Source organism: Gopherus flavomarginatus, chromosome 1, assembly GCF_025201925.1.
Source record: "Gopherus flavomarginatus isolate rGopFla2 chromosome 1, rGopFla2.mat.asm, whole genome shotgun sequence".
Lineage (NCBI taxonomy): Eukaryota > Metazoa > Chordata > Testudines > Testudinidae > Gopherus > Gopherus flavomarginatus.
Window position 1 is genome coordinate 157,697,940 of NC_066617.1, and position 27,186 is coordinate 157,725,125.

The following is a 27,186-nucleotide window of genomic DNA, read 5'->3' on the forward strand; positions in this document are numbered from 1 at the left end:
TCCTTTTGCTATTAGTTTAATCCCCTCCTGACTACTCTAGCCAGCCTGTCCCCAAGGAGATTCTTCCATTTAATACGTTAGTTTAACAGACTATGAAGTATATGACCATAATGGAGAGATTTCTGAACAGACATTTCTCTAATTGAAGACAGTTTCAGAGGCATTTGACTGATTACAGGCTGATGGCACAACTGTACAGTCTCATTTGAAACCTGTCTTGCTCCAATTTACAACAAAGAATTGGAACCACACGAAGTCAAAAGTGACAAATGATTCTGAGAAGCTATTATTGAGCCAGTGTGACTGACCCCTAATATGCTGAGCCCAGAACAGAGAGGAATCACAACAGGTTGAGCCAGGAGCAGATTGGAATCCCTAACAGGTGGAGCCCAAACATGCTGGAACGCATAGATGATTGGTGCCTCCCTGTACTGGGGGGGGGGGCAACAAGCTAAAGGGCAGGACTCGTGACTGCTCTATGTTTCTCCTTTGGCCAGCAACCCACTCAGCCTAGGGCCTCAGCATTCTCTGTGCTCCACATTACCTACGGGGAGAGAGGGGGTGTTTCCTTCTCTCCCTGTGCCTCCTCTCCAGCCCATTTGGCTGCTCTCCCAGGCAGCTGAGCGGGGAGTGGGATGGAGCACCCCTTGCCCCCCAGCATGCCTGGCGCCTGTCCCCGACAGATGAGCCCAGGCAGAGAGCAGGCCGCTGCTGTCTCCTGCCTGGGCTTAGCTGCCGGGGACAGGAGCCAAGCATGCTGGGAGGGAAGGGGTGCTCCAGCTCGCTTGTTCCCTGTCCCCGGCTGCAGGGCCTGGGAATGGGGCTGCCCGCTACCGCCCCATCTGCTGGGGTCAGGAGCCGAGTGAGCTGGAGCCCCCTCTCCCCTCAGTATGTTTTCAGGATGTTGACAAAGACACCTGGATGTTGAAGGGTCACTGGAAGTCTGGAAACAGAGTCGTTTTATTATTACAGCTACCTGTTGATGACAGTGATGACATTGCTCTCTCAAATAAGCAAAGACTCCATCGAGGCAGTTCTGGAAATGTTATTGTGTTCTAACAGCCTTCACAGGAACCTCAATACTCAATATTCTCATCACTTCTCTGATTTTTTCAAATACATAATTTTTTTCCATTCATATTTTGAAATAAGAGCCTAATGTTTCTAGTATCAAAAAATCTTTTCAAATATACATTATATTCATGAAAATGCTTCATAGTGACAGAGAAGTTCAAATCCTGGAAAACAAACAAACAACAAAACACCTCAGAGTAAAGTCTTAGCCTCACTGAAGTTAATGGCAAAACTCTCTGACTTCTATGGGGCCAGAATATTACTCTGGTGGCTGTTTTTTTTCCTTTTTGCATTGTGTCTCCCACTGAGAGTTCATCTCCTTTGTTGAATAAGGATGGACTGATGAATTGGGTGCCAAAGTGAATACTGCCACATATGTATAAACAACATATCTTTTCTTATGCTAATTAGATGATGCTTCTACGTTCTAAAACACTACTTTCAGGAGCCCAAAAGACAGAGCTGTCAGTCACTGTTTATTTAAACTGAGTTTGAAATAAAATGAGACATATTTAATAATATTTAAAGTAATTATGAATGCACTAAAATAAAAATAAACATTGATCACTGCAATGCACTATAATTACTGTTAAACTACAATTTATAAAACATTGTAAGGAATGCTTTATCGTGAAATCATTCAAAATCAGAACTCATTAGGGTTTAGTCAGAACATATTAATCTACTCCAGTCAGTTGTGATGTATATAATAGACAACACATTTTTCATTTCTTAAAACCCATAATACTTCTTTACACACAGTTAATAGAATAATAGAAATGTGGGGCTGGAAGGGGCTTGAGAGGTCGTCTAGTCCAGCCCCCGGAGCTGAGACAGAATCAAGTATACCTAGACCATCCCTGAGAGGTGTTTGTCTGACTTGTTTTTAAAAACCCCTGATAGAAATTCCACAGCTTCCCTTGAAAGGCTATTCCAATGCTTAACTATCCTTATAAACAGAAAGTTTTTCCTAATATCTAATCAACATCTTCCTTCCTACAGATTAAGCCCATACTTCTTGTCCTACCTTCCATGGTCATGGAGAACAATTGATCACCATCCTTTTGGTAACAGTCCTTAACGTATTTGAAGTCTGTTACAGGTCCACCACCACTCTTCTTTTCTCAAGGCTAAACAGATTGAGCTTTTTTAACCTTTCCTCATAAATCAGGTTTTCTAAACCCTTTATCATTTTTGTTGCTTTCCTGTGGACTCTCCCCTCAATTAGTTCACATTTTTTCTAAAGCGTGGCACACAAAACTTCACACACTACTCCAGCTGAAGCTTCACCAGTGCAGAGTAGAGTAGGACTATTACTTCCGGGGTTTTATATACAACACTCCTATTAATACACCCCAGAATTATATTAGCTTTTTTTGCAACTACATTACATTGTTGGCTCATATTCAATTTGTGATCCACTATAACTTCCAAATCCTTCTCAGCTGTACTACCATCTAGTCATTTTGTAGCTGTGCATTTGATTTTTCCTTCCCAAGTGTAGTACTTTGCACTTTTCTTGAATTTCATCTTGTTGATTTCTGACTAATTCTGCAATTTGTCAAAGTTCTTTTGGATTCTAATCCTGTCCTCCAAAGTGCTTGCAACCTCTCTCTGCTTGGTGTCATCTGAAGATTTTATAAGTCTACTTTCCACTCCATTATCCAAGTCATTAATGAAAATATTGAATAATACCAGACGCAGGACAGACCCCTGCAGGCCCCCACTAGATATGTCCTCCCAATTTGACAGCAAATCATCAATAACTACTCTTTGAGTATGATTTTTCAACCACTTGTACATTCACCTAATACTAATTTCATCTAGACCACATTCCACTAGTTTGCTCCCCCCATATTAAGCCAGTAACTGTACGTCTATCTCATGTTATTACCTTTATATGCTTTTTATTATTGTTTTATAAATACACAGTTTTTTTTCTATAAATACATATAAGTTTTTCCTCAAAGGAAGATCATACCTCCATACCAGAGGGAGTGCACATACTGGTAGTTTTGGACATGACTGTTTTATGGAGATCACTTTGTCAACACAAAAGACAATATTTCCCCTATAAACTAAACGCTGATGCACACCGAAATGCTTGTTTGTTTTCAGTTCAAAGTTTTTGACTTTTTTTTTTCTCTCATATCAGTTTACAAGTCCAAATCTAATTTATAGGCCTCTCTCAACACGAAGTCTTCTTTGGCATAATTGCTTATGAAGTGTCTTCCTAATATTTATTTCAGATTATTTTCCCCATATGTATTAAATTGTCTTTGTCTCATTTAATATTTTATATTAAATATTTCTATTTCTAACCATTTAAAACCCCTTTATATTATTTCTCTCACTACTGTTTGCCACAGATTCCATCTTAGTATCATCTATGAATTATATTAACATATTGTTTATCCTTCTTTTCCAATTCATTAATAAGTTGTTAAATATGATTTATTTGAATGAGAAGAATGCATTTTGGAAGGGTAAGTTTTTAAATAAGTGCATTACTTTACCTAAGACATGGGATACTGTCCTTCATCATTCCTTCACATGCCACAGTGTTGGTACTGCCTGAAAGACTCTTTAAGGAAGGAAGTTGGGATGAGCCATCAGGAAACGGAGGAATTATTTCTGGTTCAGGAGTAATGATATCTTCTACGTCATACTGAAGTCGCACCTCTAATGACTGAAGTAAATAAAAATCTAAGTTACAATTTATTAAAATGAGCTACTTAGACTTCATTGCTTTTAAATAGATAACACTAATTCTGTTTCTAACAATAAAAGCACATTTATCATTGCTTTTTGCTATTAGAGATGGTTACTCATTAACATCTCAGTACCAGCATCTGAAAACAATCCATCTGTCCCCAAGCTGGTAGAGAAATACCCAGTTGTACGCTTCCACCAGTGACTGTGACTCGGGCCTTTTCTAGCTGGTGAAAGAGACTGAGGGCACCTGGAGCCCCTACAAACAGAGACTGCCAACACTTCCTATGAAGAGAGAAATATAGCACACAGCACAGAACTGACATGCTGATGGCATTGATGAGTGATCTTCCCTTGTCTACAGACAAGAGTCAGGCAATTACAATGAGATAATATAAGGCTCTTGCTCTTTAGAAAACCACATCTCTGGCACATGAGCTCAGAAGCTTCTAGCAAGCATTGTCCAGTGGATTGCTCCATCCTTCTAGGTTTCCAGGATGTGAAAGAGGATGTGGGCATAATCATCCCGCATTTCTTCTCCCTAATTCAGGAAACCTTAACCCAAGACTTCATAGGCAAGGGCAAGATTGGCAGGAAGTGTGAATCCATATGGGCAACCATCGTGGAGAACCACAGTTAACAAGGGAAGTTCTTGATTTTTCTCCCTTGTGAACTGTCCAAATGGATCCTTATTCTGAAGAGATTAAGAAGCAGCAATGACCATCCAGGAGATGGTTCTGAGAAATACTAACTAAATAGTGACTGCAAGACTTCTCTGCTGAATGGGACATCAGATCTATATGGAAGTGAAAGATCCAGACGTTGCAGAACGGTGTATGTCTTGCCAATTTGTTTTTGGGTATCTTACAAAGGCAGCCCCTGCTGGGGGTTTACTGGAGATTCCCATCACCTCATTCAATTACCTTTCTCTGTATTTCCAAAAAAAGGCATGCTGTTCCCTGCCAACCTCCTCAAAAGTTTGGTCAAGGAGCTGTATCAGGAAAGGACTGATGCTATTAGTAGAGTGCACAATTTTACAGGCCCCTTTCCTCGGAAGCTTGCTGAGGAGCCCCTTAGAAGTGATTTTGGATCCCATGTCAGCTGGACATCCTCTGTGTACCCATAAGGGGAGGGTCAGCATGAGCAGAAAGGAATAGTTTCAGGTGGCAAAATGGAAGAAAGAGCCTTATGATATGCCTATACCACCACCTGGAAACTTATTTTTTCTACAGAGAAACTACTGATCTGGAGTGAAGAGCTGTGTGTCTGAGCCAGAGGAAGGTACAACTGATGAAGGAAGGCAGAGAAGAGGCTATGGTGGAGATGGCAGTGCCCAAAATTCAGCAGACCTGACTGCATATGCCACCTGTGTAAGAGACTATGGCGAAATAGCCCTTCACAAAAGAACTATTCATGTAAACAGTTCTAAATTGGAGACAAAATTTGAGATATGGAATATTGAATGTGCACAGATTATTACACTCAGCAAAATGCCATTCATTCCTTGTGACAATTTAGCTAAAAAACAAAAAGGTGGGGAAATAAAGTAGGTAAAAAGTGTGGCAGACATGGAGCTCCTACATAATTATCTAAGAATACTGAGATATAACAACATTATGAATATTGTATGTGACATGGTCAGTGAAGTAATTTTATTGTGTCTTGAGAGGTATGACCTTCCTGCAAGAATGTATTGATCTAGCTTAATAGGGTGCTCTGGGAAAATCAAACACGAAAGTGACACAATAACTAGAAATAAGCAAACCTCCCAACAAACACAGGCAGGGGAGGGGGCAGGTAATTACCGGACAATGGCACATTCCCAGGATCCAGATCAAATTGGCACCGCAGTTTTGTCAGGATGGGAGCTGGAGCTCCTGAACATTAAAAAACCCTCTCGGGGAAGAAGGAGAATAAATTGTTAGGAGCAGTCCAGTGGACAGGTTGAAACAGAAAGAGACTCTGTGGAAGGAGTCTGAAGAAGCTGAACCTTCCCCAGATCCAGGGAATGGTAAGCCTTAGGGAGATGCAGGCATGCATAGAGGCTGGATTATTGTTTTAAGATTTGTTTTCTCTATAATGCTGTGGTTCTAACTAAATAATATGTTGGTTTAGGAAGGCTGTTTGGTCACTCTATTAACCACTGGTCATTGCTATCAGAGGGAACAGAACTCCAGATGCTGAGACTAAGTTAGATCTGCTGAGATAATCATGGGTAGAATCTGGAGACTGCAGCAAAAAGCCCAGTCTGAGAGTGGGAGAACTGAGGGCTTGGCTACACTTGCAAGTTAGAGAGCATTAAAGCAACCCCTGGCGCCCCAACCCTGCCGCATCCACACTGGGAAGGTATGTAGAGTGCCTGGACTCTGCAGCTGGAGCGCTCCTGGTAATCCACCTCCACGAGAAGCGTCCGAGTGTCAGTGTGAACGAGCTGTTGCATTACTGTGCTGTGACTGGCCTCCGGAAATGTCCCATAATCTCCTGAAGTCAAGTGGCCACTCTTCTCATTGTTTTGAAATCTGCAGGAATGTGGCTATCCACTTTCAAAGCTCCGTTTCTAACAGCTGGCATGCTTATGTGTTCCAGGACAAAGCAAACCATTACTGTGGAATGCTGTGTGTGAGAGAGAGAGGCAGGGGGAGGGGGACCTGCTGCCGTCTGCATTTACAAGACAGCATGTTGACACACTCTCTGCACCCCAAAACGCACTGTCTCTCCCCCCACATATACACAACACACTCCCTGTCACGCTCCAGTGCCCCACCATTTGAAAATCATGTTGCAGCCACTTGCACACTGGGATAGCTACCACAATGCACTGCTCTTTGTAGCACTGCAAGAACTGCTAATGTGGCCATGCCAGCGCATTTCGAGCTGATGGTGTAAAAACATGGCAGCATTTTCCTGCTGCAGTCTCTGAAGGCTGGTTTAACTCCCAACACTCTACATCTGCAAGTGTAGCCATGCCCTGAACGATACACAGAGGTGAAAGATTACAGCCTGAAACCTGAAGGAGATGCACTCGAAGGGACCAGGAAGGGTCAGAGGGGCAGTTAGCCCAATATTTGTGAAAATAATGTTGACTGTTGGATATAAATCATCTGCCACTTCCTGTAGTGTCCACTTTTTTGCAGAAACAAAATCAGCATTAGTTGATTAAAATATATCAAACCAGAAAAAAAACAACATTTTTACTTTGTCAAAGACTGGAAAATGTTAGATTCCTTTGTATTACAAGCACTATGAAGATAAACTACAATAAAGCCTTCAAACTCCTGAGTTAAAAGAGAGTGATATTATCATACAATGAAATAAATTAATGTTTAGTATCAAAGCAGCACAGATAACTTATCTTGTATATTAGTGTAAAATTATTTACTGAGAATATTTGCTCTGTTCTTGGGTGTCAAAACTGTACCTTGGATGATAAAAACACATATGGTACCACACCAAGTATTCCTGGAGCAAGCAACTAACACACAGACCCATCCTGATGGCTTGGAAACAGCCTAAATCTTGACTTATTACTATATTTTATTCCTATTGCGAAAGGTTGGAATTCTGGCCCCACTAAAATCAATGTGAGTTTTGCAACTGGCATCAGTGGGCCTAAAATTTCACCCACAACGTTTAAACATGAATGCTTCTAAATTTATACTTAGGAAGCTTAATAGAAGTTTTATTCAGGTACATAACTAGGGATTGAGCAGCCTCACATGAGGCACTCAAATTTGAAAATGATGGCTTATATTATTTACTCTTTTCAATCAACAGTATATGTGAGTAAAATTCTCAATGACTTACCACTATTTCAGTATTCACTTCATGTTTGCTGAATCTGTAAACAATAACATATGCAGAGACTCCCGCCACACAGAATATTCGGCTTTCAGGGCACCAGTACATCATCTGAATGGCAAAAGGATCTTCTTCTACAATCTCAGCTGTTGGTTTTCCTTCCCCCAGCTTCTGTTTTTCAAACACTTTTGAGGTTTTTAACTTGTACAACATCTGTAGAGTTACTGCAAAATATTACAACATATCTACAATTATTGTTTAACATTAAACAAACCTATTCCTCACCTTTAGTTATCAGGTGTCTTAGCTGCTACTGTTTTTCAGTCATGACATAGTATAACATGATATGAAGGCTCAACTTAACAAAATAATAGAGAGTAATACTACGCTTTATGTTTCATATTTCCAGTAATGGATATTTGTATATGGGTCATTGTTAGGATTCTCTTTTCTGGACCAGAAGGGCAAAAGTCATGTGTTTCAGTCACACCCCTAGATTTAGGTTCTTACTCTACACTGATGTTGCAGTGCAATACTGGGGAGATGCTGCGCTGCATGCTGCATTGTTGGTGCTATCTTCCCTATGAGATATTAAACTACTGTCTCTTTTGCCTGTCTGTAATTGTCTTGCTAGAAATTAGAGATCCCATGGAACTTTCAGGGGAAAAAATAGGAGATAATTCTGGTGACCTGGCCAGCTCCAAGGCTGTGTGATAACACAATGGTTGCTCTATCTTCAGAATCATTGCTGTTTGATTCATTATGTTGTAAAATACTTTGAATATCTTCGCTATGAAATAATAATTTAATATTTACAGCATTTTTATATGTTAGTGTTTTATATTTATAGCTTTATATGGATTGATAATGTCCAGAAGCCCCAGTCAGGATTGTGCTGCTCATGGCTATGTCCCAAAGACATTACAATCTAAAAGGTATGAAATGTGCTACAACTAACCACATTCTATTCTATTTGCAAAATCTTTTACATCAGTGTGGATTATGGAGGAAAAATATAGCAACCACATTTTCCTGAAATGTTTCCATCGTCATGTTCAGATTTGGAGTGAGGTGGAATTTTAAGGTCTCTACCCATATTAGTTTTACACCAGTATAACTGCATTGTCTTCGATGGAGTTACTTCAGATTAACACTGATGCAAGAAAAAGAGCATCAGGCCTGTTGATTCCTCAAGTATGAAGTGTATTTTATGCTTTGTGAAAAATTCCTTTAGGACACTGGTGCTTTTAATGCAGCATCCAAAAGTAGGACTGCAGCTTTAAGCCACTGTCTATATTGTAAGTTGGGAATGAGGAGGGCTCAATTTACCATTGTTCTGCACCCCATGTAGTCATTTACACCAGATTAAGTGGGTGTAAAACACTGCCATTCTGATACGGTATTGTTTTACACTTATTTTGCAATCACTTGGCCCTGGTGTTAATGACTACACAAGCAGCAAAGAATCCTGTGGCACCTTATAGACTAACCGACGTTTTGGAGCATGAGCTTTCGTGGGTGAATACCCACTTCGTTAGATGCATGTCACATGAATGCATGAATGCATGTCACGTGAATACCCACTTCATAAGATGCATGTCACATGCATCTGACGAAGTGGGTATTCACCCACGAAAGCTCATGCTCCAAAACATCTGTTAGTCTATAAGGTGCCACAGGATTCTTTGCTGCTTTTACAGATCCAGACTAACACGGCTACCCCTCTGATACATGACTACACAAGGTTCAGGACAAATGGCAAATCAGGCCACTGCCTCTGTGAATCCTAGGAAACTCAGAACTGTTACTCATTTGCAGGTTATATCATCTATTCCTCCAGTACCAGTACAGTTCTGCTGGCCTTTGATGAGGTGGAAAGAGGCCATGGAGCCCACCTCAGACGTCTGGGAAGTCCAGTGCTGTCCTTAGACCTAGGCTCTTATAGTCTTGCATACCAGGGATGCAAGAATCACAGTTGTACCTGGTCTCTGGTCAGGGGCACCACAGGAACAAGGAGAGACTTCATTAGCCTTTCTTCCCCTTGTACACCTGTGCAGGACCAGATAACACCTATTCCTAAGCAAATGAGAAACAGTGAAATGGATCATGAGCAAAGCTGAATTTTGAAAATTGCTTCAGTGGCTTAGCAATTCTGTACTCTCAACACACCTGTGGTTTGAGATATGAAAATACAGGATAACTAACCAGTGCCTAAAGGCAGAGTACCTTGTATCTTTAAAGATCCTGGGGCTCACATAAATGTTTGTGATGAATCATCAAACAAAACCTTAAACTGTATTAAGATCATTTCAACTAAAACATTGTAACCAGAAAACCTTAAACACAGGCACAGCAAGCAAAGCATGTATTTAAGAAGCAGGACGAAGAAGTGTTGTGCAAATAACACACCAAAAAATTGAAATTTGAGTTGAATGAAATGTGCGGTTTGATCCCAAACAAAATGTTTGTTTCATTTTCAAGTTCTGTTTTTTTAAATCTTTTTTAAAATAAAATGGAAGCAAAATTCAAAACAAAGAGCCATTTCAAATTGAAAAATCAAAACATTTTGTTTTAAAAATGTCAAAACAAAACATTTAGACTTTTCTGGAATTATCCCTCCTCCCCTCCTTTTTTTTGACCAAAACAATTCAGTAAATTCTACACAAATTTGCAAAATGTTTTGGTTAATCTGAATATGCATTTTTTGGCTAATAATAATAATAATAATCTGAAAAAATTTGCCCAGTTCTAGGATTAAGAGCCAGACCCCAGCTGAGCACTGGCATATTCCATTGGCTTTAGTGGAAGCTTGGGTGGTGAGGAGCGCTGAGGCCCAGGCCAAAAGCCTTTCACTTCTAAGACACAGCTTCAACTTATATTACTATAGTACCTACAAGAAATAAGTTCTAGTCATTTAAGCTTATTCCCTGCTAAAAGGATAACAATCCCTAATCCCAACACATAAACATATATGTTCCTGAAAAGAACACAAACCTTTCCCCCAGTTACTGAAAGTGGTATCAGGTACACCAATGGAAACAAAAAGGCTACTGTGTTTCTACATAAATCCCCTAAAAGGGGCTACATTACAGCACTGGCAGATTGGTTCACAAGTACAGTATACACTAAGTATTTTGGGATCCCACAGGGCTACATTGCATTGTTTTACACCAACAATTATACCATACTTGCACAGAAAACGTACACACTTTGTGCTTAAGAAACAGTGAACAGGCATAGCCATCAAATCTTACTCTTACTCCTTTTGACCCACGCAATTTGCCAAATTTGGGGTGTTGTCAGTCGTTCAAGTTAAAAGGAGAAATTGATTATGTAGTCAGCTATTTTCTTTTATGAAATCTTGTTTATTTATAAGGAATGAACAAAATCCTGTTTTTCCAAATGCAGGAGGAACCAAACAAAACGAGATAGTTTCTTTTTGCTTATAGCCCCAAACCTCTTCAGCCAGCACTAGACACAAAAGCCTTCCCATTAGGCTTCTCTTAGGGTCACACACTGTGCTTGTTCAGGATGTCTCTCTCTATCTGTATCAGACAATATCCAGTGAACCCCTCTTCCTAGTTCATTCAAAATTTTGGGCAGCCATGTATTAATCTTTGTTTTGGGCAGAGACACGTATCTGTGTTTTGAGTTTAGAGACTGCTCTTATTTCAGCCACATCTGTCATATTATTTTTATACACCTCTACCCCAATATAACGCGACCCGATAGAACACGAATTCGGATATAACCTGGTAAAACAGTGCTCCGGGTGGGCGGGGCTGTGCACTCCGGTGGATCAAAGCAAGTTCAATATAACGCGGTTTCACCTAAAACGTGGTAAGATTTTTTGGCTCCCAAGGACAGTATTATGTTGGGGTAGAGGTGTATATGAGAGGCTGTAGGACTGCTCCTCACAAGTCAGGCTTCTGCATCAGATATAAACTGACTACATAGCTTACTTCTCAGAGAGATACATACCAGATGTGTTCACCGTATGATCCTTTAATGTTGTGCCAGGTATGACAAAGGTTAGCTTTAAATAAGACATTTTACATACAGTGCCACCTAGTATAAAACAGTTTAGCATTCCATTACATCTCCCCCTTTAAATTCTACATTCCTATCATTTACAAAATATATACTATCACACTACCTTTGAAGTTAAGTACATGTCAGCCTGTTAAGTGTCTCTGAATCATACTGGTTTTCTACTTGAACATGTAACAACTTGGTCATCTGGATTTCCACAGGTTGCAATGATTGACTGTGGTTGGTTTGGAATCTCTGAGTCTTCTTGTTCTGCATCCACCTTCTGAAGACTTTGCTCTGTTAATTGTCCTTTCAGATGAACAAACTGTAGATGTTGATAGTTTTCTGTTGAACTCTCCACTGTCAGTCTCGTTCACATATTATTTGAGCACTCAGTGTCCACTCTTTGTCTTCGTCCAATTAGATGCGAACATGGTAACCAAGTTTTAGATCCGGCAGTTCTTTTATTCTTTTTACTGGATTTGGCTACTTTTATCATGTCTGGCCACTTTGGAGAAAGATTCCTTTTCAAAGTTAGAACAGTACTTCTGAGTTGTCTTCCCAGCAGAGTAGTGTTGGACTATATGTAGTAGCTGCAGTTGGTGTTGATCAGTAACTCAGAAAAGCAAGGAATGGATCCTCCTGCTGTAGGATTTTCTTGGCTGTCTGCACAGATCTCTCAGTCTCTCCATTTGCTTCTGGGTCATGTGGGCTACTAGTAATATGATCAAAATCATATTTCATTCAGAACAACTTAAATTTTGCTGCAGTGAATTGTGGTCTGTTGTCTGTCACTAGTTGTTCTAGAATATTGAAATGAGCAAAAGTGCACTTCAGTTTCTTGATATCACTGCGGCAAGTTATGTCTTTCAAATTCATTATTTCTATATACCTGGAAAGATAATCCACCATGACCAGATAATGATGTCCTCTGAATTCACATAAATCTGCAGCTAATTTTTTTCGAGGTTTCTCTGGTGGGGGAGTTTGTACACTGTATGGTTCAGCTTTTTCTCTTAAGTTGTTTTGTACTGGATCTCCTTTCAAAAATCCAGTAGCATCAAATCCTTTATTGAGTTCTTCCTCCTTTATCAACAGGGCCATATAGCTGCTACATTGTGATCCAATGCACTGTGAACGCATAGCTTTTGTCTTAGTAAGTTGTTTCTGTGATGAACTGGCCCATGCAATTCAGAATACTGTCAGAACTGTGTCAGGCAATGTAATCTCTGGGTAGGGTTTAAGGTGATTGTAAGTCCCTTCTGAGACAACTGTGATGTCAGCTCCTGAAATAATTTTAAAGTCAAAAGTCTTGCCATGAATATTCAGCTTCACTCTCCAAGCAGGTTCAGTATTGTCACTAGTGATGGATCCCAGAAACAATGACTCTTGATTTTCTTAATGTGTGTCAACTTCCTGACTGCTTTGGTGTGGCAAACAGCTGCAAAGTACATTACACCTTGCACCTCTGGCTGAACACGCGCCTTCTCTTGGGATGTAACTTTTCCATACATTGTGCACGTATGCTGTCACTTGTCTGTCTTAGCCTAGGAGCTCTCTCTTTGCCTCAGGGGTTTTATGATAATGACTTTTAGCACTCAAGTGTCTGCTTACAACTTCTAAGTTTGTTTCAAGTTATTGAAGTTGCTCCCCTGCCTTTCATTCTGCTGTTTGAGTAGTTCAGTCTGCTTTGCTATCTATATAGCTATGGCTAGGGTTAAATCTGTCTTCAATTGCAGCTGCTGTGAAAGATTTTTTACCTGTTAACTCAAAAACCAGACTGTCTCTGATATTTTTATGTCCTGTAGCACCAAAATCAATTTCCAGCCAATGCATGAAGAGCTCTTATAAAACATGCAACTTTTTCCCTTGGTTCTTGAATTCTTTGGTGAAAACCTGTTCTTTCATAAACCACATTACTCTGAGGCAGTGGTTCTCAACTCATGGGCTGTGGACCACACGTGGTCCAATTAGCACACAGCTGCGGCCCAGATGTGTGCTAAAGGGCAGCGGGGTCCAGGGCCTGGGCTGCCACATGGCAGGATCCAGGTCAGGCTGCCGCCCAGCCCCACACAGCAAGGTCCAGGGTTGGGGTTGCTGCCTGGCGCCACACACGGGGGATCGGGGTACCTGCTACCTAGCTCTGCCATGAGGGCTCTGCTCCTGGCCCCATTCTGCAGAGGAATCTCTGGGCTGGGGTTGCTGGGCATAGCAGTGTGTGTGGGGAGGGTTGCGGGGTGCTGTGGTTCTCAACCTGTGGCCCAGGTAACACACTATGGGCCACATATATGGCCTACAATTATTAATAGGTTGAGAACCACTGCTCTGAGGCAGAAAGTCTGCATCAAACATAGTCAGAACCCCTTCATAGCCATGTTTGCAATTGTCTTCAGTAAAGTCAAAAGTTTTAAAGATATGCGCCGCCTGTTTCACCATAGCATAAGTTAAAGATATCTGAATATCTCCAGATTCCTGATGGAGCTTTGTAGCAATTTGAAATCTTGCAAAATATTGCTTCCAGTCTGTCCATTGTGAAGGTTTGTCAAAGCTAAAGTTCTCTGGGGCGTTGAAGAGCGCCTGTTGATGAAATCCCGCAATCTTTGTTGCTTCATTCCTTCTGTTTGCAACTTTTGTTGCTCTGTTTTTTCTGTTCATTCTCCTCTGGCACTGGTTTACTTCTGATACTATGTCATGTTGTTGTTTCTGGAGTCCCCATTGTAGTTGATGTATAACAGTCAGTTTGTTTCAGTGTCTTCTTGTGAAAATGTAAACAGATGAGGGATTTGCAGATGTCCACAGCCTTCTTTCTTCTCTCATGCTTCTCTTTGGCTTTTTCAGTTTTGTTATTCTCAGTGGCTTTAACTGCAGACCAGTACGTCAGCCACCATCCTGATCTATCGGCAGCAGGGAGGTTGCAGGGCTGCTACTAGCAGATCAGGATTCTGTATCAGATATAGACTTATTACAGATCTTACTTCTCAGAGATGTACACACTAGATGTGTTCACTGTATGATCCTTTAGTGCTCTGCCAGGTCTAGCTAACGTTAGCTTAAGTAAGATATGTTACACACAATGCCACTTAGTGACTGAACAGTATAATACAGCTTAGCATTCCATTACAACTTTATATTCATCCTCGAATGCAAGGTGATGATTACGCCCAAGCCATAACAAAGAGGTTTAACCCAACCCACAATGATACAACATCCATCAAAGTTTATTTGCTAACATTGGGAAATTTTCAAAGCACAATGGGCTGTTATGGGTAACATTTTCAAAAGTGCCTGAGTGACTTGGGAGACCAAGTACCATTGACTTTCATTGAGGCAAAACCCCTAACTGTCAAAGTCACTTTTAAAAACGGAACTTGGGCTTCTAAATCGCTCAGATACTTTGGAAATTTGTATTTTATGTGCCTTAGTACCATTGAAAACCAATGGGAATGGATGCCTAACTCCCATTTGTGCCTTTGTAAATCTCCTCCTTTATAATTAAGTTTACATATGTACAATAAAATACATAAACACACAAGGTGTTACATACATCATATGGGGCAGACTTTGACCCAGACTAATACAGCAATGCAGGGAGCTCTTTTCAACCTTACGTGGCCATGTGAACATTCCCTGGAGTGTGGCCCAAGTGCAGAAGGGTGAGCAAGGGCTGTGCACATACTACTACTCTCTCCACTCTTGGCAGATGGGGTGGGGCACTTGGCTGTGCCCTCCTTCCAATGTGCTGGTCAGCAGAGCAGTAACAAGGAGGCAAGTAAACTACACTTTTTTTCAGAGAAAGTTGTGACTCTGAATCACAACTAATCACCAACTTTCTCCCAGAAGCAATGCAGCTAGGTACTGCAGCATACTCAGGGCTGGGCCTAAAGCAGGGGTGGGCAAACTTTTTGGCCCGAGGGCCACATTGGGGCTGCAAAACTGTATGGAGGGCCAGGTAGGAAAGGCTACGCCTCACCAAACAGCCTGGCCCCCACCCCTTATCTGCCCCCTCCCACATCCTGTCCCCGACTGCCCCCTCAGAACTCCCAACCCATTCAACCCCCTCGGCTCCTTGTCCCCTAACTACTCCCTCCTGGGACCCCCCACCTCTAACTGTCCCCCCGAGACTCTACCCCCCTCCAACCTCCCTGCTGTCTGACCACTGACTGCCCTGACCCCTATCCAAACCCACACCCCCTGACAAGCATCCTGGGACTCCCATGCTTATTCAAACTCCACTCCCACCGAATCTCCACCCCATCCAACCGCCTCCTGCTCCCCGTCCCCCAGAACTCTCTGTCCCTAATCCAACCCCCCGGCCCCAGCCCCCTTACCATGCTGCTCAGAGCAGCATGCCTGGCCGTGGCACCGCACCACCCGGTTAGAGTCAGACACACTGCTGCACTGCCCTGCAGGAGTGCACAGCCCCACCACCCAGAGTACTGCCCGCGCGGTGGCGAAGCTGGAGGGGGGCTAGCCTCCCTGGCCGGGAGCTCAACAACCCAGCAGAACGGTCCATGGGCTGGATATGGCCCGTTGGCTGTAGTTTGCCCACCTCTGGCCTAAAGGCTCATTTTATCACCACATATGATATTTTACTGCACCCATTTTCACTGTATTACAACTTTCTGAAAACTTATCCTTTGGGGCTAAGTTCTTATATGCTTAGCTTCTTTGCCAATTTTTGTGGAAAGCTTGAAGAAAACCCCTAAGCCATTTCTGAGTTAAAGGTAAGTGGGAAAAAAATCTCTTTTCAAAAATCTCTTCTTAAAACTTTAGATTTTTTTTGCTCAACAATGGCTGAAGAAATATACTCCTAACTGGACATGTTCCTGGTCCTACATGAGAGAGTCTTTTTGACACATTTTGAAAAAATAAATGATATATTATTGAAAGATCATTTCTCAGCATGCTCGCTAGGCATCTGGTAAAATTCTAGAAATCTAACAAAGCCTCACTTCCCAGCATTGCATTACTAGGGCAAGGAGAATCTCCCCTTTCCTCCTGTCTAGCCTGTCACATGCAGAGGTTGCTGCTAGACAGGAGAAAGACTACCGCCTGATAAGACTTTAAGGTTAAAGTCTAGTTGATAACAACTCAGTAAAATCACCTCAAAACATTAATACCATATATAGGAAAAAACAAACAAACCAAAGGACTGATTAAAAACTGAAATATTTTGATTCATAAAAGTGCTACAAGTACCTCATGAGAATTTTAGCTCAGGCACCTTATGCTGTCATTCTGGACAGACTACATCTCCCATGATGCACCATATCTAAAGACTATGATGACCTCTCCCTTCAGCAAGAAGCAACTGATGCATCATGGGAAATGTAGTTAAGCAAGAACGCTCACGTCATAAAGGAGAATGGAAGCATAAGACATCCAAACTACAATTCCCATGAGACACTGTGGCAACATTTTGAGCTAAACTATTTCAGTATTAGGCCAAAATATTTAGGTTTTTAGCAACAATTTTTTGTCAAAAAGTCAAAATTTTCTGTGAAACAAACTCCTTATTTTCTGATCCACTCTATGCACAACATGGGACTCTGCTGTTTTCTGAGGCTTTTGCCTGAAAGGCTGTGTGTTGATAGTGCAGTGAAAGAACTTTCCATAAAGCTCAGAGAAAAGACTGGTAGGGTATGTCTACGCAGTGGGAATGGGAGTGAGCCTCCTACCCCAGATCAACATATAGCTGTGTAGAAAATGCTTTGAAGTTTTGGCTCGGGCTCTGAGGGTGGGCTTCAATGGCCAAGCTCCAGCCTGAGTCACATCTTCAGAGTGCTGTCTACACATCATGAGCCCCGCTAACCCAAGTCTGTCAACCTGGGCTTGGAGGCTCACTCCTGCTCAGGGCTGCCCAGAGGATTCAGGGGGCCTGGGGCAGGGCCAGGTCTTCAGCAGCAATTCAGCGGCGGGTCCTTCTTGGAGCGAAGGACCTGCCGCCAAATTGCTGCCGAAGAATGAAGCAGTGGGAGTAGAGCAGCCTAAGTGCTGCCGATCGCAGCTTGCCCCTCACCCCCGCCACTTGCAGCGCTTATATTCACTGGGCAGCGCTCCGAGGCTTCGGCAGCACTTCAGCAGCAGGTCTTTCACTCACTCCGGGTCTTCTGCTGCACTGAAGGACCCGCCACTGAACACCCGGAGCAAGTGAAGGGCCCGCCGCAGAAGTGCCGCCAAAAACCCAGATCGGCTTGCGGGCCCCTGCAGGGTCCGAGGTCTGGTGCAAATTGCCCCACTTGCCTCCCCACTCTGGGTGGCCCTGCTCCTGCTCGCTGCACAATGCTCTGCAAACATACCTGTGCAGATTTGGTTCTTATCTAGCCCAAAGCAGTCTACCTACTCATAAAAATTATTCACTGTACATTCATTTAACACTAAATAGATTATATAGAGCCTGATATCAGATGTCAAGAATCTTGAATAATGTGTGTAATAGGATGAACTATTACAGGTTTAGCTTTAAAAAAAATTCGGTTACAAGTAGGAATATATACTGTACTCACAGAAAGACACAAATTAGAGTTGAAACAGATCCATTAGATCCAGCCTAGTCCTTAGTCCTCGATCCATTGCAGAATTATCTCCTACTGCATATTTTAAAGTGCTTTGTCCACTTTGGTGTTCAATGTCCAAATTCTGACGTTTCCCTCACTCCCTCTGGGAGACAATTCTACAGTCCAATATCTTACTGCCACAATTTTTTCTTCCTGATATTCAGCCTAATGATTATTTTCTTAATTTCATCCCATTATTCTTACTTGCCTATGGATACTATCTTAAATAACTCCCCCTCTCCCAATATGGTTATACTATAATTTGTTAATACTATGAGAAAGGGAAGTTTAAAAACTTACTGGCAGAGGCATCCCAAAACTTTATCGATCCGTCTGCATGACTTAAAAAAAATTAAACGTTGGTTAAAACAAGATATAGCTACATATAATTTCACTTCTCAGTTACTGAAAATACAAACAGCACTAAATACAATACAAAATACAGTACTCAGGTGACCTTTCCATCATTCTTACAATGTAGGCTAAACCTTGAAGTTAACTATTACATTGCAATGATGCAATTTATATCTATATCAGAAGGGCAATTAATCAAATGTAAATAGAATAAATCAGTTTAATTGATCTGTAGTGTACACACATACCAAAGGAAGTACACATTGACTGTATGTTACTACAGTTATTGTTAGCAAACAACTGACTGTTGTCTAGGATTTTGCAAAATAATACTTTTAATCTTTTATAGGACAGAGCTCTCACACACACTTTAACAATAGTCCCTTTTAAATAGAAAAGATCACATGGATAAAAGACTTTTTAAAAAGCATTATTAAGAGAAATTTCCAGATTTTTAATATATGACACATATATCACTGAATAGACTCTCTGAAGTGGCCCGTAAATTAGTTTTTATTTAAAACTGGGCCATGAGAGTATTCTTCTTTTTGGAAATCACTGTTTATTTTGAGATCTATTTTATATAATCCCCATTAGGGCCAGATTCTGCTGCACTAGGTCACAGTAAAGCATTTGATATGGTACCACACGAGAAAATATTAGTTAAATGAAAGTGGGGAGTTGTACAAGAATTGTAAGATGGATAAGAAACTGGCTAAATGGGAGAAGGCAACAAGTTGTGCTAAAAGGTGAACTACCAGACTGGAGGGAGGTTACTAATGGAGTTCCTCAAGGATCAATCCTGGGACCAATTGTATTCAATATTTTTATAAATCACCTTGGCATAAAAGGTAGGCGTGGGCTAATGAAATGGGCTGACGATACAAAGTTGGGAGGCATCGTCAGTACAGAGAAGGATTGGAACATTATACAGGAAGATCTGGATCAGTTTGAAGACAGGAGTGATAGAAATGGGACACAATTCAAAAGTACAAAGTTCACGGTCATGCACTTAGGGACTAATAATAAGAATTTCTGCTACAAGTTGGGGGCTCATCAGTTGAAGCAACAGAGAAGAAGAGAGAACTGGGTGTGAGCGTAATTCACAGGATTACTATGAGCTACAAATGTGATATGGCTGTGAAAAACACAAATACAATCCCAGGATGCATCAGGTGAGGCATTTCCAATAGAGACAGAGAAGTATTAATGCCACTATATAAGGTTCTGGTAAAACTTCCTTTGGAATACTTTGCACAGTTCTGGTCACCTGCGTTCAAGAAAGATTAATTCAAACTGGAAGAGGTGCAGAGAAGAGCTGTTAGGGTTAAGGGAGGATCATAGTAACAGAATCAGGTTAATGGAGGGCTTATCTTATACGAGGAGGCTGGAAGAGCTTGGCTTGTTTAGCTTAGCAAAAAGAAGGCTGAGAGAGGATACAAATGCTCTCTCAAAATATCTCAGAGAGCTAAATATGTAGGAGAGTAAAGAACTATTTAAGCTAAAGGACAATGTTGGCATAAAAAACATATGGGTACAAACTGGCCATGAACAAATCAGGCTGAAATTTAGAAGAAGGTTTCTAAGCATCAGAGGAGTGAGGTTATGAAATAGTCTCCCAATAGCAGTTGTGGGGACAAACTAATTAATTAGTTTTAAGAGAGAGCCTGACAAATTTAGCAGTTCAATTATATGACGGGGTTGCTTGTGAGGTGGAGGGCAGGGTTCAACAGCCCAGACTCATTTCCAATTTATGTCTTATGTTCCTAAAACTCATGCTTCAGGGCTTCAGCTGGCCACCTGCAGGTGTCAGGAAGGGATTTCCTCCACTCCCACAATATATTCCTCTGAGCATCAGAGATAGCCATGGCTGGAAATGGGATGGGATAGGCCAGTGTTCTGAGATGGCACTGAGCATTCTCTCTCTCAGGTGCTAGCCTGACCAGTGCTTGCTCACATGCTCAGGGTCTAAGTGATCACCATATGTGGGTTGGGAATGAATTTTCCCTCAGGTCAGATTGCAGTTACCCTTTAGCGTTTTCACTAGGGCTGTCAAATGATTACAGAATTAATTGTGATTAATCGCGAGATTAAAAAATTAATTGTAATTAATCATAGTTTTAATTGCACTGTTAAACAATAACAGAATACCAATTTAAATTTATTATAACTATTTTGGATGTTTTTCTACATTTTCAAATATATTGATTTAAATTACAACACAGGATACAAAGTGCACAGTGCTCACTTTATATTATTATTTTTGATTATAAGTATTTGCACTGTAAAAAAAGATAAAAGAAAGTGCAATCTACAAGTCGAAGCATGAAGGGGAATATGAATATTTAGCATATCTGGCATGTAAATACTTTGTAACACCGGCTACAACAGCGCCATGCAAACACCTGTTCTCACTTTCAGGTGACATTGTAAATAAGAAGCAGGCACCATTATCTCCCTAAATGTAAACAAACTTGTTTGTCTTCGCAACTGGATGAACAAGAGTTAGGACTGAGTGGATTTGTAGGCACTAAAGTTTTACGTTGTTTTATTTTTAAGTGCAGTTATGTAACAAACAAATCTACTAGGGCCATCAAGCGATTAAAAAAAATTAATCACGATTCCTGTTAATTATAGAATAATATTTATTTAAAAATTTGTGGATGTTTTCTGCATTTTCAAATATATCGATTTCAATTTCAATGTAGAAAACAAAGTGCACAGTGCTCATGTTATATTTGTTTTTATTATAAATATTTGCACTGTAAAAATAAAATAAATAGTATTTTTCAATTCACCTAATACAAGTAGTGTTGTGCAATCTCTATCAAGAAAGTTGAATTTACAAACGTAGAATTATGCATTCAAAAATAAAACAATGTAAAACTTCAGAGCCTACAAGTCCACTCGGTCCAATTTCTTGTTCAGCCAATCACTCAGACAAACAAGTTTGTTTACATTTGCAGGAGATAATGCTGCCCACTTCTTGTTCATAATGTCATCTGAAAGTGAGAACAGGCATTTGCATGGCATTGTCGTAGCCGGCGTTGCAAGATATGTACGTGTCAGATGTGCTAAAGATTCATATGTCCCTTCCTGCTTCTACCACCAGTTCAGAGGACATGCATCCATGCTAATAGGTTCTGCTTGATAATGAAACAATACAGAGAGGACCGATGCATGTTCATTTTCATCATCTGAGTCAGATGCCACCAACAGAAGGTTGATTTTCTTTTTTTGGTAGTTCGGGTTCTGTAGTTTCTGCATCAGAGAGTTGCTCTTTTAAGACTTCTGAAAGCATGCTCCAAACTTCGTCCCTCTCAGATTTTGGAAGGCACTTCAGATTTTTAAACTTTGGGAAGAGTGCTGTAGCTATCTTTAGAAATCTCACACTGGTACCTTCTTGGCATTTTGTGAAATTGGCAGCAAGAGTGTTCTTAAAATGAACATGTGCTGGGTCATCATCTGAGACTTCTATAATACTAAATATATAGCAGAATGCAGGTAAGACACAGAGCAGGAGACATACAACTCTCCCCAAAGGAGTTCAGTCATCAATTTAATTGATACGTTATTTTTAACGAACTTCATCAGCATAGAAGCATGTCCTCTGGAACAGTGGCTGAAGCATAAAGGGGCACACAAATGTAAATACCTTGCAATGCCAGCTACAAAAGTGCCATGCGAACGCCTGTTCTCACTTTCAGGTGACATTGTAAATAAGAAGCAGGTAGCATTATCTCCCATACATGTAAACAAACTTGTTTGTCTTAGCGATTGGCTGAACAAGAAGTAGGACTGAGTGGACTATTACAGTGCAAATATCTGTAATAAAAATAATATAAAGTGAGTATGGTGCACTTTATATTCTGTGTTGTAATTGAAATTAATATATTTGAAAATGTAGAAAAACATCCAAAATATATAGTAAATTTAAATTGGTATTCTATTGTTTAACAGTGCGATTATAACTGCGACTAATTTTTTAATCATGAATAATTTTTTTAATCACAATTACTTTTTTTTAGTTAATAGCATGAGTTAACTGTGATTAATCAACAGCCCTAAAAGCTACATCTACAAGTTGCACATTCACAATAAAGAGATTGCCCTACAGTACTTCTGTGAGGTGAACTGCAAAGTACCATTTTTGCTTATCGTTTTTATAGTGCAAATATTTGTAATAATAATATTAAGTGAGCACTGTACACTTTATATTCCGTATTGTAATTGAAATCAATACATTTGAAAATGTACAAAAACATTCAAAATATTTATAATAAATGTAAATTGGCATTCTCTTATTAGACAGTGTGATTAAAACTGTGATTAATCATGATTAATATTTTTAATCGAGTTAATATGTTTTGAATTAATTGCTTGAGTTAACTGCAATTAATTGAGAGCCCTAGTTTTCACCTTCCTCTCCAGTGTGTGGGTGTGGGCCACTTGCCAGGATTATCGGGGTATAACTCGCTTAATCATTTCCCTGCCACTGTAGGGTTCTCAGGCACCAGTGCACCTTGGTTCCTCCTATTCTCTCCCTATGGCACACCATAGTCTAGTCTCCTGTGGGCATGGGTGGCAGGTATCACAGGCCAGAGGAGGGTAAGCCTCCCCAAGCAGCCAGGCGTGGCCCTGCCCATACACCACTCCGAGGCCACCTCCTGCTTCCCGCTCTTCCCGTGGTCCAAGCCCAGGCTGCTGCTCCTCTTCCCTAAAGTGGGTGGGGGCTGGGGCTAGGGCAGGTTGGCTGGTGCAGCCAGGTGCTGGGGCTGCTCAGGGCTCCGGGGCTGAGGGTGCTGGGGCCGCCCTCCCAGCACTCTGGGGCTGGGGGCGCTCTGGGGCTGGGGGCATTCAGGCCACCTGCCAGGCACTCTGGGGCCAGGGGCACTCAGGTGGGCTGGCAGCCACAGTGAGGGGCTTTGGCAGGCAGAATGGGTGGGCCTTCCTAAACAGGTGGTTCACACATCACCTGAGCCTGTGGGCTGTAATACTTTAATACAATTTCAGCTGTTGGGGCTAGTGTGAGGGTGGCTGGGTCGTGGTGGTAGCCTGTGATATACAAGAGGTCAGACTAGACCAGCGGTTCTCAAACTATAGGGCAAGCCTTCCAAAGGCGGCACCAGAATGCATCAAGGGAAGCACAAGCTGTGTGTTTGGTTTTTTTTAAGAGCTCTGGCTGTCAGCCCTGGGTGGCTGGGACTCGTGCAGAAGGGCTGTGCACGCCTGGGAAGCGAGGACAAAGGGAACAGCTGGAGCTCCACTACCCACGCTCAGGCTCTCCTCCTGTCCCCCAATTCTGCCCTGAGAGACAGCCTGGGCTCAGGCTCTCCTTCCTCACCACAAACCCTCACGTGGAGGTGGTGGACCTCCAGCTGTCAGCCCTAGGGTGGCAGCAGCAGTGCAGAAATAAGAGTGGCAATGGGGCACTAAGTCTGCTGTGAAAAGTGATATTGACAAATATCACTTTTCACATTGCCACCCTTACTTCTGTGCTGCTATTGGCATGTTGCTGCCTTTAGAGCTGGGTGGCTAGTATACGTACTTGAGGAAAAGGGGCGTAAACTTCACTGCACTGCAACCCCCTTCTGAGAACAAAAATTACTACACAACCCCATGAGGAGGGACTAAAACCTGAGCACACCTGAGCCCTGCTGCCCTGGGCGGGGAGGCCGAGGCCAAAGCCGAAGCCCAAGGGCTTAAGCCCCAGGCGGGGGGCCTGTAACCTGAGCCCTGCCACCCAGGGCTGAAGCCCTCAACCCCAGGTGGCAGGGCTCAAGCTTTGGCCCTGGACCCCAGCAAGTCTAACACCAGCCCTGGCGACCCATTTAAAACAGAGTCGCAATCCACTTTGGGGTCCCGACCCACAGTTTGAGAACTGCTGGACTAGATGATATCATGGCCTCTTCTGGCTTTGAAATTGTACTTGAAGAGAGATCGCCTTACAGACGATTATCCAATATTCATGCTAGTTTGTGAAACAAAATTTAACATATTCCAGTACAGTCATGTTTGTGTATTAATCAATTACAAATTTAAGAGATTGATCATAACCCTGGTAGAGCTGTTTTAGTTCTCTGGCAATTCTAAAAATTGAAAAAAAAATCATTTTGGGTCAAACTGAAAATGAAATTTTCAAAACTGTCAGCAAATCAAAAAGTAAAAGAAAATCATTTTGGGTTCAATGAAACACTTTAGTTTGGTTTCAAGCATTTTTCTGAAGTTCTTGATTTTTTTAATAAAAGGAAATTATGAAACAAAACATCATTTTGAACCAAAAAACCTAAACATATTGTTTTTAAAATGTTGGAATGAAACATTTCAGGTTTTTTGGATTTTTTTTAAAGGTTTTTCTTACCATACCAATGTGGTGAAACCGACACGAATTCACAAAACATTTTGGTGTCACCAAATCTGCATTTTTCACTGAAAAAATGTTTTATACAAAATTTTTTTGTCCAGCTCTAATTCTTAGTTCTTCATAACTATTAACCTAAGAAAATATCTGGCTATCAAGCTGCTTATCTTAGTAAAATACGCTATTTTGTAGCAGTTAGCACAAACCAATTCACATCCAAACTTATGCTTTGCAATTAACATTCTATGGATAAATAAAACAGGCAATTAAAAAGTGAATTACCAATAGGAGAAAAATTATGAGTAACCCCAATATGGACAAAATTCATTCTTCTACATGGGTGGCAGTTCTGAATAAATAAAACTTATTCCAAGAGCTAGTAGTCATGATGAGTGCTTAAAACCACAGAACACATTAATACTGTAAATATTTCTCCACTCACACATCTGAGTCATCCAGAATTGTTCCTGAGTCTGTCACTAAAATGTGATCCCCTGCCCCCTCCACCCTCTTCTATTGCAGGGCTGAGTATTACAGACACAATCTAGCTTGAAAGGTAAAATTCACACCAATGCACAGCATTCAAACAAATTATAGGAGATTAACACTAAATTGGTTCCAGCTCCAATCCAGCCACAGGGCCCCCAATAAACCACAAAACCACCCCTGCAGAAATGCTTGTGGTACTCTTGGCTCTCCACCCTCCTAATGCTACTTCTTCCTCCCTAATACCCACTGAAGACTACAGCACTCTCTGGAACTGGACACCCCTTCCCAGGGATATTTACATCCCTTCTTCAGGGGCACACGGGCCCCTTACTGGCGTGCAGCCTCAATCCATGGTTCCTATATTAATATATCCTTGAGCTAGGGTTGCCCTCCAGAATTGTCCTGGAGTCTCCAGGAATTAAAGAGTAATATTCAATTCACTATTATGTCATGTGATTAAACTTCTAGGAATATGGCCAACGAGAACTGGCAACCCTATCTTGAGCACAAGGCTCTATATGCTACTTAAGACTTTATCATTGGGCTTAAGTGCTGTGTAAGTACTTCTGTGGGCCCTCTGTACTGGGGGGATTTTCACCCTAAAAGAAGTATACATTTATGTTATGTAATGGAGTTTTCATATGCAGATGCCCTAGTCAGCCAACTATATTGTGAGATGGGTAGGGCTGACCTATAGATGTACATCATTAAAAGTTCTAGATATTAACATTTGTAAAAGCACAAACCTTCTGTTGCGTTCTTACCCTGTAATAATAATTTCAGGATATGTCTGTGTTCCTAGATTCCATGCTCCCCCACTGATTGGCCATTCCTAAACACAATTACAAGAGTTCACAGAAAAGAGTTATTTCTTATGGGCTGGTGGACTGCACATTTTTAAAATGAATAACATCCTAAGAAATTATTCTAAAAAGCAATATACCTAATTTATAAAAATGAAGACAAGGTTGTAACATTATCTTGATAATTTTAAAATACATTTATATAGATACAATTTCTAATTTATTGTTTATAATATCTGTTCTAAAGGCAGAGAGATTTTTAAAAAAATATTTAAATGTTTGTGTGGTCTAGTGGAAGGTTCTGAATTAACAGCTTTTCAGACTGAAATTCTTTATAATAAGTGTTGGAGGAATGAATAATGAACAATCAATCGATCCTTCTATTGGATTCACAAGGGCTAACCCTTGGGGCTTCAACAGGGCTCTGCATAGGCATAACAGTCTTTTTGTGAGGATCCAAATGTAGGATTGGGGTCTTAGATTATAAACTCTTTGTGGCATGCACAATGTTTTTAGTCCCTGTGGACAAGATTGTGAAACCCTTTCTCAGTGAAAGCAATGAGATCCCTTGTGAAATAAGATTTTATCCAGCAGGAGTAAGAGTATCATAATCTGGTCCTCTGCAAAGCTCCAGGCATATCTATGATGCTACATACAAATGTTAAATAATCAATGATAAATAAATGATATCCCCAGAAATGTTGGACCAAATGCAGCTGTGCAAACTTTTGAACACTGCATTGTCAATGTGCCTCGGTCCTTCACAGAGGTGACCAGCTATAGGGATGGGAGGAGAATTCAGCCTCCAAAGTCGATCCAGTTCTTGCCTTCTTTGCTAAGGCAGCACAGAATCTTCAAGACCATAAAGAAGCTTATCTTGATCATGATTCCTGCACATCCCAGTTTCCATGGAAAAGGAAGGCAATGTCTGTTCAGGCCCATTCAAGCTGCCGTAGGAGTTCAAGAAAAAGAAGGCAACACAGCTGCACCCAGTTACCAGAAATAT

General features: G+C 41.2%; 1 protein-coding gene across 6 annotated transcripts in view; it reads right to left on the reverse strand.

Annotated features, from left to right (window-relative positions):
- Window positions 1-27,186, reverse strand: part of STXBP5L (syntaxin binding protein 5L) — a 434,978-nt gene that overhangs the window by 108,125 nt on the left and 299,667 nt on the right. For all 6 annotated transcript variants that reach the window (XM_050956804.1, XM_050956783.1, XM_050956794.1 and 3 more), the window contains 4 exons: window positions 26,142-26,209; window positions 18,474-18,514; window positions 7,591-7,808; window positions 3,591-3,763 (listed from right to left, as the gene is read on the reverse strand). In XM_050956804.1, coding sequence (XP_050812761.1) covers window positions 3,591-3,763; window positions 7,591-7,808; window positions 18,474-18,514; window positions 26,142-26,209 — 500 coding nt within the window. The remainder of the gene's footprint in view (window positions 1-3,590; window positions 3,764-7,590; window positions 7,809-18,473; window positions 18,515-26,141; window positions 26,210-27,186) is intronic.